This window comes from Salmo salar, chromosome 03 (assembly GCF_965601325.2).
Source record: "Salmo salar chromosome 03, fSalSal1, whole genome shotgun sequence".
Taxonomy (NCBI): Eukaryota; Metazoa; Chordata; class Actinopteri; order Salmoniformes; family Salmonidae; genus Salmo; species Salmo salar.
In genome coordinates, this window is record NC_138293.1 from 1,443,082 (window position 1) to 1,461,365 (window position 18,284).

General features: G+C 45.3%; 1 protein-coding gene across 1 annotated transcript in view; it reads left to right on the plus strand.

Moving 5' to 3' along the window:
* LOC106591847 (pituitary adenylate cyclase-activating polypeptide type I receptor) overlaps window positions 1–18,284 on the plus strand; it is a 104,511-nt gene that overhangs the window by 62,914 nt on the left and 23,313 nt on the right. Inside the window, exons 7-11 of the mRNA XM_045714366.2 lie at window positions 3,470–3,602; window positions 4,218–4,371; window positions 10,580–10,640; window positions 11,282–11,351; window positions 16,682–16,773. Coding sequence (XP_045570322.1) covers window positions 3,470–3,602; window positions 4,218–4,371; window positions 10,580–10,640; window positions 11,282–11,351; window positions 16,682–16,773 — 510 coding nt within the window. The remainder of the gene's footprint in view (window positions 1–3,469; window positions 3,603–4,217; window positions 4,372–10,579; window positions 10,641–11,281; window positions 11,352–16,681; window positions 16,774–18,284) is intronic.

Genomic DNA, 18,284 nt, shown 5'->3' on the forward strand with positions numbered 1-18,284 from the left:
GCTTCCAGAACCTGGTAGGGTTGTTTAGGTTCTCTGTGACTGCATCTAAATAGTCATCTGATTTGATTAGCTTCCAGAACTTGGTAGGGTTGTTTAGGTTCTCTGTGACTGTATTTAGATAGTAATCTGATTTGGACTTCCTGATCAATCCTGTGAATTTGTTTCTTAGCGCTCTGAAGGAGGCCCAGTCAACATGAGCATTTGTATGTCTAGCTTGAGCCCCAAGAGATATTTCTCTTTCTAATTAATTCTGCCAAGTTATCTGAAAACCAGGGATTGTCCCTTCCACCTAATTCTAAATTTCTTCACAGGGGCATGCTTATCACACATCAACACAAATGTCATATAAAAATAGTCCCAGGCAGTGTCAACATCGGGAATCAAACTTACTCTGTCAATATTATGGTACAGATCATATAAGAACGCTTGTTCATCAAACTGTCTAAAATGTCTTTTAAAAATATAACCGAGTTTGGCTTTGGTCATTTTTGTATTTCTAACGCAAGCAATTGCACAGTGATCACTGACATCATTACAGAATAAGGCTGTAACATAATAAAATGTAGAAACGAATCAAGGGGTCTGAATACTTTCTGAATGTGCTGTATATATATATATATAATATATACAGTACCAGTCAACAGTTTGGACACACCTTCTCATTCCAGGGTTTTTCTTTATTTTTACTATTTTCTACATTGTAGAATAATAGTGAAGACATCAAAACTATGAAATAACACATATGGAATCATGTAGTAACCAAAAAAAGTGTTAAACAAATCAAAATGTATTTCATATTTGAGATTCTTCAAAGTAGCCACCCTTTGCCTTGATGACAGCTTTGCACATTCTTGGCACATTAACTCATTGCAACTTTTATTGATCCTAGTGATTCAGGAGTAACATTAAAACAGGTTAATGTGCCCCACAAACATTACACAACTATACAGAAAACCCTTAAATTGCTGAAATACCTTAATAAAATCAATGATGAGAGAATAGTCAGATGAATTGATACCTGACAAACATGGAGGCGTAACAGGAAGACGTGAATGCCATGAACCAAGAGGTTGTGAGTTCAAATCCCAGGAGAGGACATGTTGTATAATAATTACTGTATAAATGAACAGTTGAAAAACACTATGTTAAAAGCACTGTGTGTGTGTGTGTATCCTTGACAACAGACAAAGAGCTATGACAGGAGCAGTAGTTCACCAATCAGGGTCTTGATTGGCTCAGGAATAATAAAGTGATGTGTAATGCATTCTGAAACCATGGAAACCATGTTCTGTGTATGTTTGGTGGGACTTGGATGGAATATTCTCCTAACCCACTGAGAACTGGACGCATGAATGTTCTTGCAGCATTCTCATTTTAAGTTGTCTATAACATTAATATCTCTTCTGAAAACATGGTAACCACATTCTGGGGAAATTCTATTCAACATTAAGCGAACGGTCTCTTGGAAACATTCCTTGCACATCTCAGGAACATTCCTATGAAAACCAAAGTTAATGACCTAATGAGAATCTAAAGGGAACGTTCTCTAAAGTTGTGGGAATGATTGTTGTTAGCTAGGTATGTGAAAACAGATGAGAAAAAACTGGGGATTTTGTCATATATGCGAAAATGTAGAGTTAGTAACTAGAGTAGTCAAGGATGCAATGATCATGTAATGTTTGGGTAATATTACCGCTCTACATTCCAGACCAGTATTACCGCTCTACATTCCAGACCGACCAGTATTACCGCTCTACATTCCGGATAGACCAGTATTACCGCTCTACATTCCGGATAGACCAGTATTACCGCTCTACATTCCGGATAGACCAGTATTACCGCTCTACATTCCAGACAGACCAGTATTACCGCTCTACATTCCGGATAGACCAGTATTACCGCTCTACATTCCGGATAGACCAGTATTACCGCTCTACATTCCGGATAGAACAGTATTACCGCTCTACATTCCGGATAGACCAGTATTACCGCTCTACATTCCGGATAGACCAGTATTACCGCTCTACATTCCGGATAGACCAGTATTACCGCTCTACATTCCGGATAGACCAGTATTACCGCTCTACATTCCGGATAGACCAGTATTACCGCTCTACATTCCGGATAGACCAGTATTACCGCTCTACATTCCGGATAGACCAGTATTACCGCTCTACATTCCGGATAGACCAGTATTACCGCTCTGTGAAGTGAAGGGCATCTTTGACCTCCTGCTTTGAAAGGACAGGAAGTGTTGTCTGTGCGTTTGACCAGCAACTGGTTCTGTGTCTAATGTTAATATGGACCCATCTGGTTCTGTATGTAATGTTAGTTTGGACCCATCTGGTTCTGTGTCTAATGTTAATATGGACACATCTGGTTCTGTATGTAATGTTAATATGGACACATCTGGTTCTGTATGTAATGTTAGTATGGACCCAACTGGTTCTGTGTCTAATGTTAATATGGACCCATCTGGTTCTGTATGGACCCATCTGGTTCTGTGTCTAATGTTAATATGGACCCAACTGGTTCTGTGTCTAATGTTAATATGGACCCATCTGGTTCTGTATGGACCCATCTGGTTCTGTGTGTAATGTTAGTATGGACCCAACTGGTTCTGTGTGTAATGTTAATATGGACCCATCTGGTTCTGTGTGTAATGTTAATATGGACCCATCTGGTTCTGTATGTAATGTTAGTATGGACCCAACTGGTTCTGTGTCTAATGTTAATATGGACCCATCTGGTTCTGTATGGACCCATCTGGTTCTGTGTGTAATGTTAGTATGGACCCAACTGGTTCTGTGTGTAATGTTAATATGGACCCATCTGGTTCTGTGTGTAATGTTAATATGGACCCATCTGGTTCTATGTGTTTTAGAACTGCAGGAAATTATCTTTAGAACTCTGCTGTCAAGAATTTGACCACTAAAATGTTATGCCCGTGAGGTGGGACCCCCTAACCAATTCTCACTTATGGCCCCCAAAAGGCTGTGGCCGGCCCTGACCATATGCATTTAACGGCATTGGCCCCCAAAAGGCTGGGGCCGGCCCTGACCATATGCATTTAACAGCATTGGCCCCCAAAAGGCTGCGGCCGGCCCTGACCATAGGCTACATGACTGGACATATGAATGTAGGAATAGACTACATGACTGGACATATCCATATATCTCTCCCTGTGTACCTCTAGCCATTTGAATGTGACAGGCTGAACAACTGAATAGGTGAAATATTCTCCTATGAGGTTGTCTGAGTTTGCTGTTGCTTACTGGTGTTGTTGGCTGTGTCAAATGAAATGTGGACAAAACCATATTTTTTTTTATTAGATAATTAAAGTAATGAAAATATACTAGATCTCAGCTCAGCCTGGTTCTCATTGGAATCATAGGGGCCGGGTCTCGGACCCGGCCGGACCCAGCCCAATTTAACCCCTGCTTCGCTCTCTCTCTGTCTCCTCCCTCAGGAAGCTCCACTGTACCAGGAACTATATTCATATGAACCTGTTCTTTTCCTTCATGCTGAGAGCGGTGTCTGTCTTCATCAAGGACTGGGTTCTCTATACACAGGAGGATGAAAACCACTGCTTCACACACACCGTGGGTCACACACACACACCGTGGGTTACATACACACACACACACACACACCACCGTGGGTTACCACACACACACACACCGTGGGTTACACACACACACACACCGTGGGTTACACACACACACACACCGTGGGTTACACACACACACACACCGTGGGTTACACACACACACACACCGTGGGTTACACACATACACACACCGTGGGTTACACACACACACCGTGGGTTACACACACACACACAGCGTGGGTTACAGACACACAGTCATGGTGTTATACTGTATGTGTCCACTAGGTGGAGTATAAAGCAGTGAGGGTGTTATACTGTATGTGTCCACTAGGTGGAGTGTAAAGCAGTGATGGTGTTATACTGTATGTGTCCACTAGGTGGAGTGTAAAGCAGTCATGGTGTTATACTGTATGTGTCCACTAGGTGGAGTGTAAAGCAGTGGGGGTGTTATACTGTATGTGTCCACTAGGTGGAGTGTAAAGCAGTGAGGCTGTTATACTGTATGTGTCCACTAGGTGGAGTGTAAAGCAGTGATGGTGTTATACTGTATGTGTCCACTAGGTGGAGTGTAAAGCAGTGAGGCTGTTATACTGTATGTGTCCACTAGGTGGAGTGTAAAGCAGTGATGGTATTATTCCACTACTGTGTGATGTCCAACTACTTCTGGCTGTTCATCGAAGGCCTGTACCTCTTCACCCTGCTGGTCCAAACCTTCTTCCCAGAGAGACGATACTTCTACTGGTACACCGTGGTAGGATGGGGTGAGTAGAATAAATTGCTACCAACTGGGTTTGATCTCTGCTAGCCCACAGCTACGTTTTTCTGAAGATTGGCTGTTACAGCTTTTGGTTCCTGGTTGGCTTTGTTCCTGGTCCATTATTACAGGGTGGCAGGCAGCCTTGAGGTTAAGAGTGTTTCGGCCAACAACCGAAAGGTCGCTGGTTTGAATTCCCGACTCGACTCTTTGATTAATCTGCCGATAGGCTCTTGAGCAAGGCACTTAACCATAATTGCTCCTGTAAGTCGCTCTAGATAACAGCGTCTGTTAAATTACTAAAATGTAATAATTACAATGTCACTGCCCTTATCTGCTGGTTGAACCCAATGTCATGTCCCTTATCTGCTGGTTGAACCCAATGTCATGTCCCTTATCTGCTGGTTGAAACCAATGTCATGTCCCTTATCTGCTGGTTGAACCCAATGTCATGTCCCTTATCTGCTGGTTGAACCCAATGTCACTGCCCTTATCTGCTGGTTGAACCCAATGTCACTGCCCTTATCTTACTTACTGACTTTATTGTCCCCATGAGGAAATTTTGTTTACAGTGTCATGTACACGTTTAAAGTGGCGTTTAAAAACAAAACAAAATTGAAAATACAACTTTCATAACAGTTACATAACAATAAAACATTTAAAAAAGACTAGCCTGCTGACCTTACTGGGTGGATAGGAACATTAGCCTGCTGGCCTTACAGGGTGGATAGGAACATTAGCCTGCTGGCCTTACTGGGTCTATAGGAACATTAGCCTGTTAGCCTTACTGGGTCTGTAGGAACATTAGCCTGCTAGCCTTACTGGGTCTATAGGAACATTAGCCTGCTGACCTTACTGGGTGGATAGGAACATTAGCCTGCTGGCCTTACAGGGTGGATAGGAACATTAGCCTGTTAGCCTTACTGGGTGGATAGGAACATTAGCCTGTTAGCCTTACTGGGTGGATGGGAACATTAGCCTGAGCTATTTAGGAGGGATATCACACCTGGCACAAATTATTGTCTAGTTGTGTTTTTCCTGCTGAGGGCTGCCCTATACCTACACCCAGAGGGGAGGAGTTCAAAGTCTGGGTACAGGGGGTGGCTTGGGTCTAAAATGATTTTGTGAGCCTCTCGGAGGGCCCTGACCTTAAAGATCTCATCCAGGCCTGTCTGTTGGACTCCAAGTACCTTGGGGAGGAACCTTAAAGATCTCATCCAGGCCTGTCTGTTTGACTCCCAGTACCTTGGGGAGGAACCTGACCTTAAAGATCTCATCCAGGCCTGTCTGTTTGACTCCCAGTACCTTGGGGAGGAACCTGACCTTAAAGATCTCATCCAGGCCTGTCTGTTGGACTCCAAGTACCTTGGGGAGGAACCTGACCTTAAAGATCTCATCCAGGCCTGTCTGTTGGACTCCAAGTACCTTGGGGAGGAACCTGACCTTAAAGATCTCCTCCAGGCCTGTCTGTTGGACTCCTAGTACCTTGCTGAGGGCCCTGACCTTAAAGATCTCATCCAGGCCTGTCTGTTGGACTCCAAGTACCTTGCTTGCTGTGGTTATAATCCTTCTCAGCATATTTCTCTGGCTGACAGTGGCATTGCCAAACCAACAGACAATACAAAAAGTTAAAATACTGTCAATGAAAGATTAGTAAAACAAAGTCAGTATAGTACAGTCAGCATTAAAAGATCCCAGCGTTTTGACAAAGTACAGTCTCTGTTGGCTCTTTTTGTAGATCAGGTCTGTACATTTACTCCTCTGAAGCTTATTGTCCAAGAGGACAGACAGATATCTCTATTCCTCTACAATGTCTATGTTCTGACCTCTGATAGATGTTGCAGAGGTATGTGTTGTACGCTTCCTGAAGTCTATGCACATCTCTTTGGTCTTGTTGGTATTGAGGACCAAGTGTGATTGGTCACACCACTCTACAAAGTCATCTAGGACCGGGCCATGATGTTCCTCGTCATCAAGCAACAGGCTGATCAAGGCAGTGTCATCAGCGAACTTAACGAGGTGTCTGTCAGGATGGGAACTAGTACAACTATTAGTGTACAAGATGTACAGGAGTGGTGACAAAACACATCCCTGAGGAGAGCCTGTGGTGGTGGTGGAGTGGAGACAAAACACATCCCTGAGGAGGATGCCTCCTTGTCCACCAGTATCTGTCTTTTGATCTCACGGTGTCCATCTCTTAAAGCCTGTCTATCACCCTCAGCATTAACTGATCTCACGTTGTACATCTCTTAAAGCCTGTCTATCACCCTCAGCATAAACTGATCTCACGTTGTCCATCTCTTAAAGCCTGTCTATCACCCTCAGCATAAACTGATCTCACGGTGTCCATCTCTTAAAGCCTGTCTATCACCCTCAGCATGAACTGCCTTCTTCCTATCAAGTAGTGATTTTAGATGTTTTGATACCCAAGGCTTATTGTTAGGGAAGATTTTACAGGTTTTTGTAGGCACAACTGCCTCAACACAGAAGTTTACAGTCTGAAACAACATCTGTGAGTTCCTCAAGATCAGAGCTGCTGTCCTCAAATACCTCCCACATAGTACAGTCAAAACACCAAATACCTCCCACATGGTACAGTCAAAACACCAAATACCTCCCACATGGTACAGTCAAAACACCAAATACCTCCCACATAGTACAGTCAAAACACCAAATACCTCCCACATAGTACAGTCAAAACACCAAATACCTCCCACATAGTACAGTCAAAACACCAAATACCTCCCACATGGTACAGTCAAAACACCAAATACCTCCCACATAGTACAGTCAAAACACCAAATACCTCCCACATAGTACAGTCAAAACACCCCTGGACACCAGATACCTCCCACATAGTAGAGTCAAAACATCCCTGGAGACCAAATACCTCCCACATAGTACAGTCAAAACACCAAATACCTCCCACACAGTACAGTCAAAACACCAAATACCTCCCACATAGTACAGTCAAAACACCAAATACCTCCCACATAGTACAGTCAAAACACCAAATACCTCCCACATAGTACAGTCAAAACACCAAATACCTCCCACATAGTACAGTCAAAACACCAAATACCTCCCACATAGTACAGTCAAAACACCCCTGGACACCAGATACCTCCCACATAGTAGAGTCAAAACATCCCTGGAGACCAAATACCTCCCACATAGTACAGTCAAAACACCAAATACCTCCCACACAGTACAGTCAAAACACCAAATACCTCCCACATAGTACAGTCAAAACACCAAATACCTCCCACATAGTACAGTCAAAACACCCCTGGACACCAGATACCTCCCACATAGTAGAGTCAAAACATCCCTGGAGACCAAATACCTCCCACATAGTACAGTCAAAACACCAAATACCTCCCACATAGTACAGTCAAAACACCAAATACCTCCCACACAGTACAGTCAAAACACCCCTGGAGACCAAATACCTCCCACATAGTAGAGTCAAAACACCAAATACCTCCCACACAGTACAGTCAAAACACCCCTGGAGACAGGTGATACTGTTGTCATTCCAGATCTGGACAGTTTGAACTGTGGGTTTTTCCCTCTCCAGGGGCCGCCAGTAGGTTGGCCTGAGGTAGACCACATTGTGGTCTGATGTCCCCAGGGGAGGTCTGGTGGTGGCAGAGAAATCATTTGGTATTGTCCCATAGCACAAATCAAGAGTCCTATTTTTCCTAGTGTGACATTTCACATATTGGTGGTATGTGCGCAGGACTTTGTGCAAGGTACAGTTGTTAAAATCCCCTAAAATAAATGTGTGTGCGTCGGGGAGATGGATTCCAGTTTCTGTGACAGATTATAAATAATCTCTGATGCCTTTGTTATATTAGCTTTCGGTTGAATGTACACAACGGTAACAAAGTTCCATTGGTGGAACTCGCTGGGCAGATAGTGAGGTCGCAGTGACACAGACAGCAGTTCAATGTCGGGGGTACAGAGTCTCTCTCTTACCAGGATCCATTTACACCACTGGTCCCTGACCAGCAGGCAGACGCCCCGCCGTGAGGATCCATTTACACCACTGGTCCCTGACCAGCAGGCAGACGCCCCGCCGTGAAGATCCATTTACACCACTGGTCCCTGACCAGCAGGCAGACGCCCCGCCGTGAAGATCCATTTACACCACTGGTCCCTGGCCAGCAGGCAGACGCCCCGCCGTGAGGATCCATTTACACCACTGGTCCCTGGCCAGCAGGCAGACACCCCCGCCGTGAAGATCCATTTACACCACTGGTCCCTGGCCAGCAGGCAGACGCCCCGCCGTGAGGATCCATTTACACCACTGGTCCCTGACCAGCAGGCAGACGCCCCGCCGTGAGGATCCATTTACACCACTGGTCCCTGACCAGCTGGCAGACGCCCCGCCGTGAGGATCCATTTACACCACTGGTCCCTGACCAGCAGGCAGACGCCCCGCCGTGAGGATCCATTTACACCACTGGTCCCTGACCAGCAGGCAGACGCCCCGCTGTGAGGATCCATTTACACCACTGGTCCCTGGCCAGCAGGCAGACGCCCCGCCATGAAGTTTCCCTGTGACTGTCAGATCACGGTCCGCTCTGACCAGAGTGAAGTTGGCCGGCTCCACTTCTCTGTCCGGGACTGTGTCGCCCAGCCAAGTCTCAGTAAATACCAGTAAACAGGCCTCCCGATATTCGTGTTGGAAGCGCAGAGTCGCTGACAGCTCATCCGCTTTCCCCCTCAGTGACTGGGCATTAATCAGCAAGGTGGTGGGTAAGGGAAGTTTGTTGTTTAATTTTTTAAGTCTTTGTCTGATTCCCCCGCTTTTTCCACTTTTGCATTTGGGTTTGTAGTCCACTCGCAGACATTCAGGGATTAGATGGTCCATTGGGATATCCATGGCGTTTGCATTTGGGTTTGTAGTCCACTCGCAGACATTCAGGGATTAGATGGTCCATTGGGATATCCATGGCGTTTGTGTTTGGGTTTGTAGTCCACTCGCAGACATTCAGGGATTAGATGGTCCATTGGGATATCCATGGCGTTTGTGTTTGAGTTGCATTGTAGTAGGAACTCCCTGCTGTATTGGATTCAGCTGCCAGCAGCGTTTTCATCATTTAGTCCGTTTGTAGCGGGTATGTAGACGATCAACAAGATCAGTCCAACACCCCACCACTGTCAATCCATGGGTTGGCAGATAGTTTGTAAACTAAGTGTACAAATTAAAAACATAAAAGAAAGCCACACCAAACGTCAAACACACTGCAGGATGCAACAGAGCCGCGCCCAATAAATTCACTGCTGGTTGAGCCCAATGTAACAGACCTTATCTGCTGGTTGAGCCCAATGTAAGGGACCTTATCTGCTGGTTGAGCCCAATGTAACAGACCTTATCTGCTGGTTGAGCTCAATGTAACGGTCCTTATCTGCTGGTTGAGCCCAATGTAACAGACCTTATCTGCTGGTTGAGCCCAATGTAAGGGACCTTATCTGCTGGTTGAGCCCAATGTAAGGGACCTTATCTGCTGGTTGAGCCCAATGTAACAGACCTTATCTGCTGGTTGAGCCCAATGTAACAGACCTTATCTGCTGGTTGAGCCCAATGTAACAGACCTTATCTGCTGGTTGAGCCCAATGTAACAGACCTTATCTGCTGGTTGAGCCCAATGTAACAGACCTTATCTGCTGGTTGAGCCCAATGTAACAGACCTTATCTGCTGGTTGAGCCCAATGTAACAGACCTTATCTGCTGGTTGAGCCCAATGTAACGGACCTTATCTGCTGGTTGAGCCCAATGTAACGGACCTTATCTGCTGGTTGAGCCCAATGTAACGGACCTTATCTGCTGGTTGAGCCCAATGTAACGGACCTTATCTGCTGGTTGAGCCCAATGTAACGGACCTTATCTGCTGGTTGAGCCCAATGTAACGGACCTTATCTGCTGGTTGAGCCCAATGTAACGGACCTTATCTGCTGGTTGAGCCCAATGTAACAGACCTTATCTGCTGGTTGAGCCCAATGTAACAGACCTTATCTGCTGGTTGAGCCCAATGTAACAGACCTTATCTGCTGGTTGTAAGTCTTATCAATGTGTTCAGGTTTCAGATCAGATTCCTCATCTGTTCTCTCCGTCTTCAGGTTTCAGATCAGATTCCTCATCTGTTCTCTCTGTCTTCAGGTTTCAGATCAGATTCCTCATCTGTTCTCTCTGTATGTGTGTTTAGGTACTCCCACCATTTGTGTGACTGTCTGGGCTACTCTGAGGCTTCACTTTGACGACACAAGGTACTTCCAAACCACAGTTACATCTTTACATGACTGAATATTTACAACAGACAGACAAACTGCACATTGACTGTCTGTTTATACCTCCATAAAAAAACGTGTGACCTTGTGCTTTTGAATAAAGAAAGTCTGCACATGACATATGCTGCTCCCAAGCCCTTTAATGTAATTCCTTTAGCCTGTACCAGGTATTTTAATGTAATTCCTTTACCTGTACCAGGTCTTTTAATGTAATTCCTTTAGCCTGTACCAGGTTTTTTAATGTAATTCCTTTAGCTTGTACCAGGTCTTTTAATGTAATTCCTTTAGCCTGTACCAGGTATTTTAATGTAATTCCTTTAGCTTGTACCAGGTCTTTTAATGTAATTCCTTTAGCCTGTACCAGGTTGAGGCTATATCAAATCACAGCCTAATATATATTTATTTATTATCGCTGATGTGACGTCATAGTTTAGATCCTTATAATATGCATAATAATATATGTGTCCCAAACGGCGTCCTATTCCCTATATAGTGCCCTATTCCCTATATAGTGCCCTATTCCCTATGGGCCCTGGTCATACGCACTATAAAGGGCATAGGTTGCCTTTTGGGAAAATATCACTCTCACCCCCTGCTGTCTCTTGTCCTGTACCCTGTAGTTGCTGGGATACCAACAACACCACTGCCCTCTGGTGGGTGATCAAGGGACCTACGGTCGTCTGCATCATGGTGGGTGGAACAGGCTTTATCACGGCTGACCAGAAATGGAACCTTTTTCCCCAGATCAGTGGTTCTCAAACTGTGGGTCAAAGGGTCGGCGGGGGGCGCGCTGAGTTTAAGGAACTCAGTCAGGCTTTCAACTTCCTCTTGAAAGTAGTAATAGTAGAATACACAAGGTGAAATGTAGTTTTTCCTCTTAGACCTTCGAGAGCTATTATATAACGGTGGTAGACCTGACAATCAACGACGATGAGAGCCTATAGGGAGGAGGTCAGAGACCTGGCAGTATGGTTCCAGGACAACAACCTCTCCCTCAACGTCAGCAAGACAAAGGAGCTGATTGTGGACTACATGAAACGGAGGGCCGAGCACGCCCCCATCCACATTGACGAGGCTGTGGTGGATCGGATCGAGAGATTCAAGTTCTTCGGGGCTCCCGAGTGGCGCAGCGGTCTATGGCACTGCATCTCAGTGCTGGATCCAGGCTGTATCACAACCGGCCGTGTTTGGGAGTCCATTAGGACGGCGCACAATTGGCCCAGCGTCGTCTGGGTTTGGCCGGTGTAGGCCGTCATTGTAAATAAGAATTTGTTCTTAACTGACTTGCCTAGTTAAATAAAAGTAACATTTTTTTTTTTTTTTTTTAACAAATTAAAACATCACTAAGAAATTAACATTGTCTACACACCAACACAGTCGTGAAGAAGGCATGACAACGCCTCTTCCCCCCTCAGGAGGCTGAAAAGATTTGGCATGGGTCCTCAGATCCTCAAAAAGTTCTACAGCTGCACCATTGAGTGTATCCTGACTGGCTGCATCACCGCTTGGTATGTCAACTGTTTGGCATTCCTCCGCAAGGCGCTACAGAGGGTTAGGGCGTACAGACCAGTACATCACTGGGGCCAAGCTTCCTGCCATCCAGAACCTCTATACCAGGCGGTGTCGGAGGAAGGCCCAAGTCATAGACTGTTCTCTCTGCTACCGCACAGCAGGCGGTACCAATGTACCAAGTCTGGAACCAACAGGACCCTGAACAGCTTCTACCCCCAACCCTTTAAGTCTGCTAAATAGTTAACCAACAGCTACCCGGACTATCTGCATTGACCCTTTTTGCACTAACTATTTTGATTCATTTATTAAAATCACATTTTATTGGGCCGAATAGAACAGGTAAAGTAAAGTAAAAAAGTGTAAAAAGTAACACAATAAAATAACAATAATGAGGCTATAAACTGGGGGTACCGGTACAATGTGCAGGGGTACAGGTTAGTCGAGGTAATTTGTACTTGTAGGTAGGGATAAAGTGACTATGCATAGATAATAAACAGCGAGTAGCAGCAGTGTACAAACAAATGGAGGAGGGAGGGGGGTGTCAATGTAAATAGTCCAGGTGGCTAATTGATTAATTGTTCAGCAGTCTTATGGCTTTGGGGTAGAAGGTGTTAAGGAGCTTTTTGGTCCTAGACTTGGTGCTCCGGTAAGGCTTGCTGTGCGGTAGCAGAGAGAACAGTCTATGACTTGGGCCTTCCTCTGACACCACCTAGTATATAGGTCCTGGATGGCAGGAAGCTTGGCCCCAGTGTTGTACTGGTTCATGTGCACTGCCCTCTGTAGCGCCTTACAGTCAGATGCCGAGCAGTTACCATACCAGGCGGTGATGCCAGTGGTCAGGATGCTCTCGATGGTGCAGCTGTAGAACTTTTTGAGGATCTGGGGACCCATGCCAATCTCCTGAAGGGGAAAAAGCATTGTCATGCCCACTTCACGTCTGTCTTGGTGTGCTTGGACCATGATAGCTCATTGGTGATGTGGACACCAAGGAACTTGAAACTCTCGACCCGCTCCACTACAGCCCCGTCGATGTTAATGGGGGCCTGTTCAGCCCGCCTTTTCCTGTAGTCCACGATCAGCTCCTTTGTCTAGCTCACATTAAGGGAGAGGTTGTTGTCCTGGCACCACACTGCCAGGTCTCTGACTTCCTCCCCATAGGCTGTCTCATCGTTGTCGGTGATCAGACCTACCACTGTTTTGTCATCATCAAACTTAATAATGGCATTAGAGTCGTGTTTGGCGACGCAGTCGTGGGTGAACAGGGACTACAGGAGGGGACTAAGTACACACCCCTGAGGGGCCCCAGTGTTGAGGATCAGCATGGCAGATGTGTTGTTGCCTACCCTTACCACCTGGGGGCGACCCGTCAGGAAGTCAATGATCAAGTTGCAGAGAGAGATGTTTAGTCCCAGGGTCCTTAGCTTAGTGATGAGCTTTGAGGGCACTATGGTGTTGAACACTGAGCTGTAGTCAATGAACATCATTCTCACATAGGTGTTCCTCTTGTCCAGGTGGGAAAGGGCAGTGTGGGGTGCAATAGAGATTGCGTCGTCTGTGGATCTGTTAGGGCAGTATGCGAATTGGAGTGGGTCTAGGGTTTCCGGGATGATGGTGTTGATGTGAGCCATGACCAGCCTTTCGAAGCACTTCATGGCTACCGACGTGAGTGCTACGAGGCGGTAATCATTTAGGCAGGTCAGAATGGTCGGTGATCTGTTTATTAACTTGGCTTTCGAAGACCTTAGAAAGGCAGGGCAGGATAGATATAGGTCTATAACAGTTTGGGCCTAGAGTGTCTCCCCCTTTGAAGAGGGTGATTACTGCGCCAGACTACCAATCTTTGGGGATGAAGGAGAGGTTGAATAGGCTAGTAATAGGGGTTGCAACAATTTCGGCGGATAATTTTACAAAGAGAGGGTCCAGATTGTCCAGCCCAGCTGATTTGTAGGGATCCAGATTTTGCAGCTCTTTCAGAACATCAGCTATTTATATATGGATTTGGGTGAAGGAGTGTGGGGGGGGTTGCTGCAGGGGGTGTTGAGTTGTTGGCCGGGGTAGGGGTGGCCAGGTGGAAAGCATGGCCAGCGGTGGAAGAATTGCTTTTTGAAATGATCGATTATCGTGGATTTATCGGTGGTGACAGTGTTTTCTATCCACAGTGCAGTGGGCAGCTGGGAGGATGTGCTCTTATTCTCCATGGACTTTACAGTCTCCCAAAACTTTTGGGATTTAGTGCTACAGGAAGCAAATTTCTGTTTGAGAAAGCTATCCTTTGCTTTCCTAACTGACTGAGTATATTGGTTCCTGACTTCCCTGAAAAGTTGCATATCGCTGGGGCTATTCGATGCTAATGCAGAACGCCACAGGATGTTTTTGTGCTGTCAAGGGCAGTCAAGTCTGGGGTGAACTAAGGGCTATATCTGTTCTTAGTTCTACATTTTTTGAATGGGGCATGCTTATTTAAGATGGTGAGGAACGCACTTTAAAAGAACGACCAGGCATCCTCTACTGATGGGATGAGGTCAATACCCTTCCAGGATACCCGGGCCAGGTTGATTAGAAAGGCCTGCTCGCTGAAATGTTTTAGGGAGCGTTTGACAAGGATGAGGGGTGGTCGTTTGACTGCAGACCCATTACGCACACAGGCAATGAGGCCGTGATCGCTGAGATCCTGGTTGAAGACAGCAGAGGTGTATTTAGAGGGCAGGTTGGTCAGGATGATATCTAAGAGGGTGCCTATGGTTACGGATTTCAGGTTGTACCTGGTAGGTTCTTGATAATTTGTGTCGGATTGAGGGTATCTAGCTTAGATTGTAGGACGGCCGGGGTGTTAAGTATGTCCCAGTTTAGGTCACCTAACAGTACGAACTCCGAAGATGGATGGGGGGCAATCAATTCACATATGGTGTCCAGGGCACAGCTGGGGGCTGAAGGGGCTCTATAACAAGTGACATTAGTGAGAGACTTGTTTCTGGAAAGGGGGATTTTTAAAAGTAGAAGCTCGAATTGTTTGGGCACAGACCTGGATAGTATGACAGAACTCTGCAGGCTATCTCTGCAGTAGATTGCAACTCGGCCCCCTTTGGCAGTTCTATCTTGGTGGAAAATGTTCAAGTTTGGGATGGAGATGTTATGATTTTTGGTGGTCTTCCTAAGCCAGGATTCAGACACGGCTAGGACATCCGGGTTGGTGGAGTGTGCTAAAGCAGTGAATAAAACAAACTTAGGGAGGAGGCTTCTAATGTTAACATGCATGAAACCAAGGCTTTTACGGTTACAGAAGTCAACAAATGAGACCACCTGGGGAATGGGAGTCATGCTGGGGGCTGCAGGGCCTGGATTAACCTCTACATCACCAGAGGAACAGAGGAGGAGTAGGATAAGTGTACGGCTAAGGGCTAAAAGAACTGGTCATCTAGTGCGTTCAGAACAGAAAGTAAAAGGAGCAGGTTTCTGGGCGCGGAAGAATAGATTCAAGGCATAATGTACAGACAAGGGTATGGTAGGATGTGAGTACAGTTAAGGTAAGCCTAGGCATTGAGTGACGATGAGAGAGGTTTTGTCTCTAGAGGAACATTTTAAGCCAGGTGCGGTCACCGCATGTGTGGGGGAGTGGAACTAAACTAAGCTAAGGCATAATGAGCAGGGCTGGAGGTGAAATAACGGTCCAGGCCAATTGATAAAAGAGGTAATTGAAGCCTAGGAATTGCTTGATTGATCTCTTCGGCTAGCCGGGAGATGGGCCTAGCTCCAGGCTAGCTCCAGGCTAACTGGTGCTTGCTTTGGGACAGAGATGTTAGCCAGGAGTAGCCACTTGGATAGCGAGCTCTATAAGGCCATAGGCAAACGAGAAAATGCTCATCCAGAGGCGGTGCTCCTAGTGGCCGGGGACTTTATTGCAAGGAAACTGACATTTGTTTTACCTTATTTCTGTGCAACCAGAGGAAAAAAAATTGTAGACCACTTTTACTCACCCTCCATTTGGTAAATCTGACGATAGTTCTACTCAAACAAGGTCTACACTTGTTGTATTCGGCGCATGTGACAAATAACATTTGATTTGAAAGTAGTGCACTATATAGGGAGTAGGGTGCCATTTCTCAATTACCACACTATTATCATGTTGTCAAGTTGTGTTGCTACCATGCTGTGTTGTCTTAGGTCTCTCTTTATGTAGTGTTGTCTCTCTTGTCGTGATGTGTGTTTTGTCCTATATTTATATTGTTTTTATTTTTAATCCCAGTCCCCGTCCCCAGGAGGTTTTTTGCCTTTTGGTAGGCCGTCATTGTAAATAAGAATCTGACTTGCCTAGTTAAATAAAAGGTTAAATAAAATGAAATAGAGAATATATTATATTTCCTCCCCACATTATTACAACTTGGTCTGACCGGCATTTTTGTTGATTGAGTTTTGGTGTGTATTCTTGTGTTAAAACTTGAAAAGTAATGATGATAACAGTAATATATATTAACTATAATCATCCTTCTCCTTGCTATGTGCTTCTCTAGATCAACTTTGTCCTGTTTGTTGGGATCATAGTCATTCTGGTCCAGAAGCTCCAGTCGCCTGACATCAGAGGGAATGAGTCCAGTATCTACCTGTAAGTACCTGGTCTTAACCCTGGTCTTAACCCTACCTCTATATCCAGTGTCTTCCTGTATGTAACTGGTCTTAACCCTACCTCTATATCCAGTATCTCTACCTGTAAGTACCTGGTCTTAACCCTACCTCTATATCCAGTATCTCTACCTGTAAGTACCTGGTCTTAACCCTACCTCTATATCCAGTGTCTACCTGTGTACCTGGTCTTAACCCTGGTCTTAACCCTATCTCTATATCCAGTATCTCTACCTGTAAGTACCTGGTCTTAACCCTATCTCTATATCCAGTATCTCTACCTGTAAGTACCTGGTCTTAACCCTACCTCTATATCCAGTATCTCTACCTGTAAGTACCTGGTCTTAACCCTACCTCTATATCCAGTATCTCTACCTGTAAGTACCTGGTCTTAACCCTACCTCTATATCCAGTATCTCTACCTGTAAGTACCTGGTCTTAACCCTACCTCTATATCCAGTGTCTACCTGTGTACCTGGTCTTAACCCTACCTCTATATCCAGTGTCTACCTGTGTACCTGGTCTTAACCCTACCTCTATATCCAGTGTCTACCTGTAAGTACCTGGTCTTAACCCTGGTCTTAACCCTATCTCTATATCCAGTATCTTCCTGTATGTAACTGGTCTTAACCCTACCTCTATATCCAGTATCTCTACCTGTAAGTACCTGGTCTTAACCCTATCTCTATATCCAGTATCTACCTGTAAGTACCTGGTCTTAACCCTATCTCTATATCCAGTATCTACCTGTAAGTACCTGGTCTTAACCCTACCTCTATATCCAGTATCTCTACCTGTAAGTACCTGGTCTTAACCCTACCTCTATATCCAGTATCTCTACCTGTAAGTACCTGGTCTTAACCCTACCTCTATATCCAGTATCTCTACCTGTAAGTACCTGGTCTTAACCCTACCTCTATATCCAGTATCTCTACCTGTAAGTACCTGGTCTTAACCCTACCTCTATATCCAGTATCTCTACCTGTAAGTACCTGGTCTTAGCCCTACCTCTATATCCAGTATCTCTACCTGTAAGTACCTGGTCTTAGCCCTACCTATATATCCAGTATCTCTACCTGTAAGTACCTGGTCTTAGCCCTAACTCTATATCCAGTATCTCTACCTGTAAGTACCTGGTCTTAACCCTACCTCTATATCCAGTATCTCTACCTGTAAGTACCTGGTCTTAGCCCTACCTCTATATCCAGTATCTCTACCTGTAAGTACCTGGTCTTAGCCCTACCTCTATATCCAGTATCTCTACCTGTAAGTACCTGGTCTTAGCCCTACCTCTATATCCAGTATCTCTACCTGTAAGTACCTGGTCTTAGCCCTACCTCTATATCCAGTATCTCTACCTGTAAGTACCTGGTCTTAGCCCTAACTCTATATCCAGTATCTCTACCTGTAAGTACCTGGTCTTAACCCTACCTCTATATCCAGTATCTCTACCTGTAAGTACCTGGTCTTAACCCTACCTCTATATCCAGTATC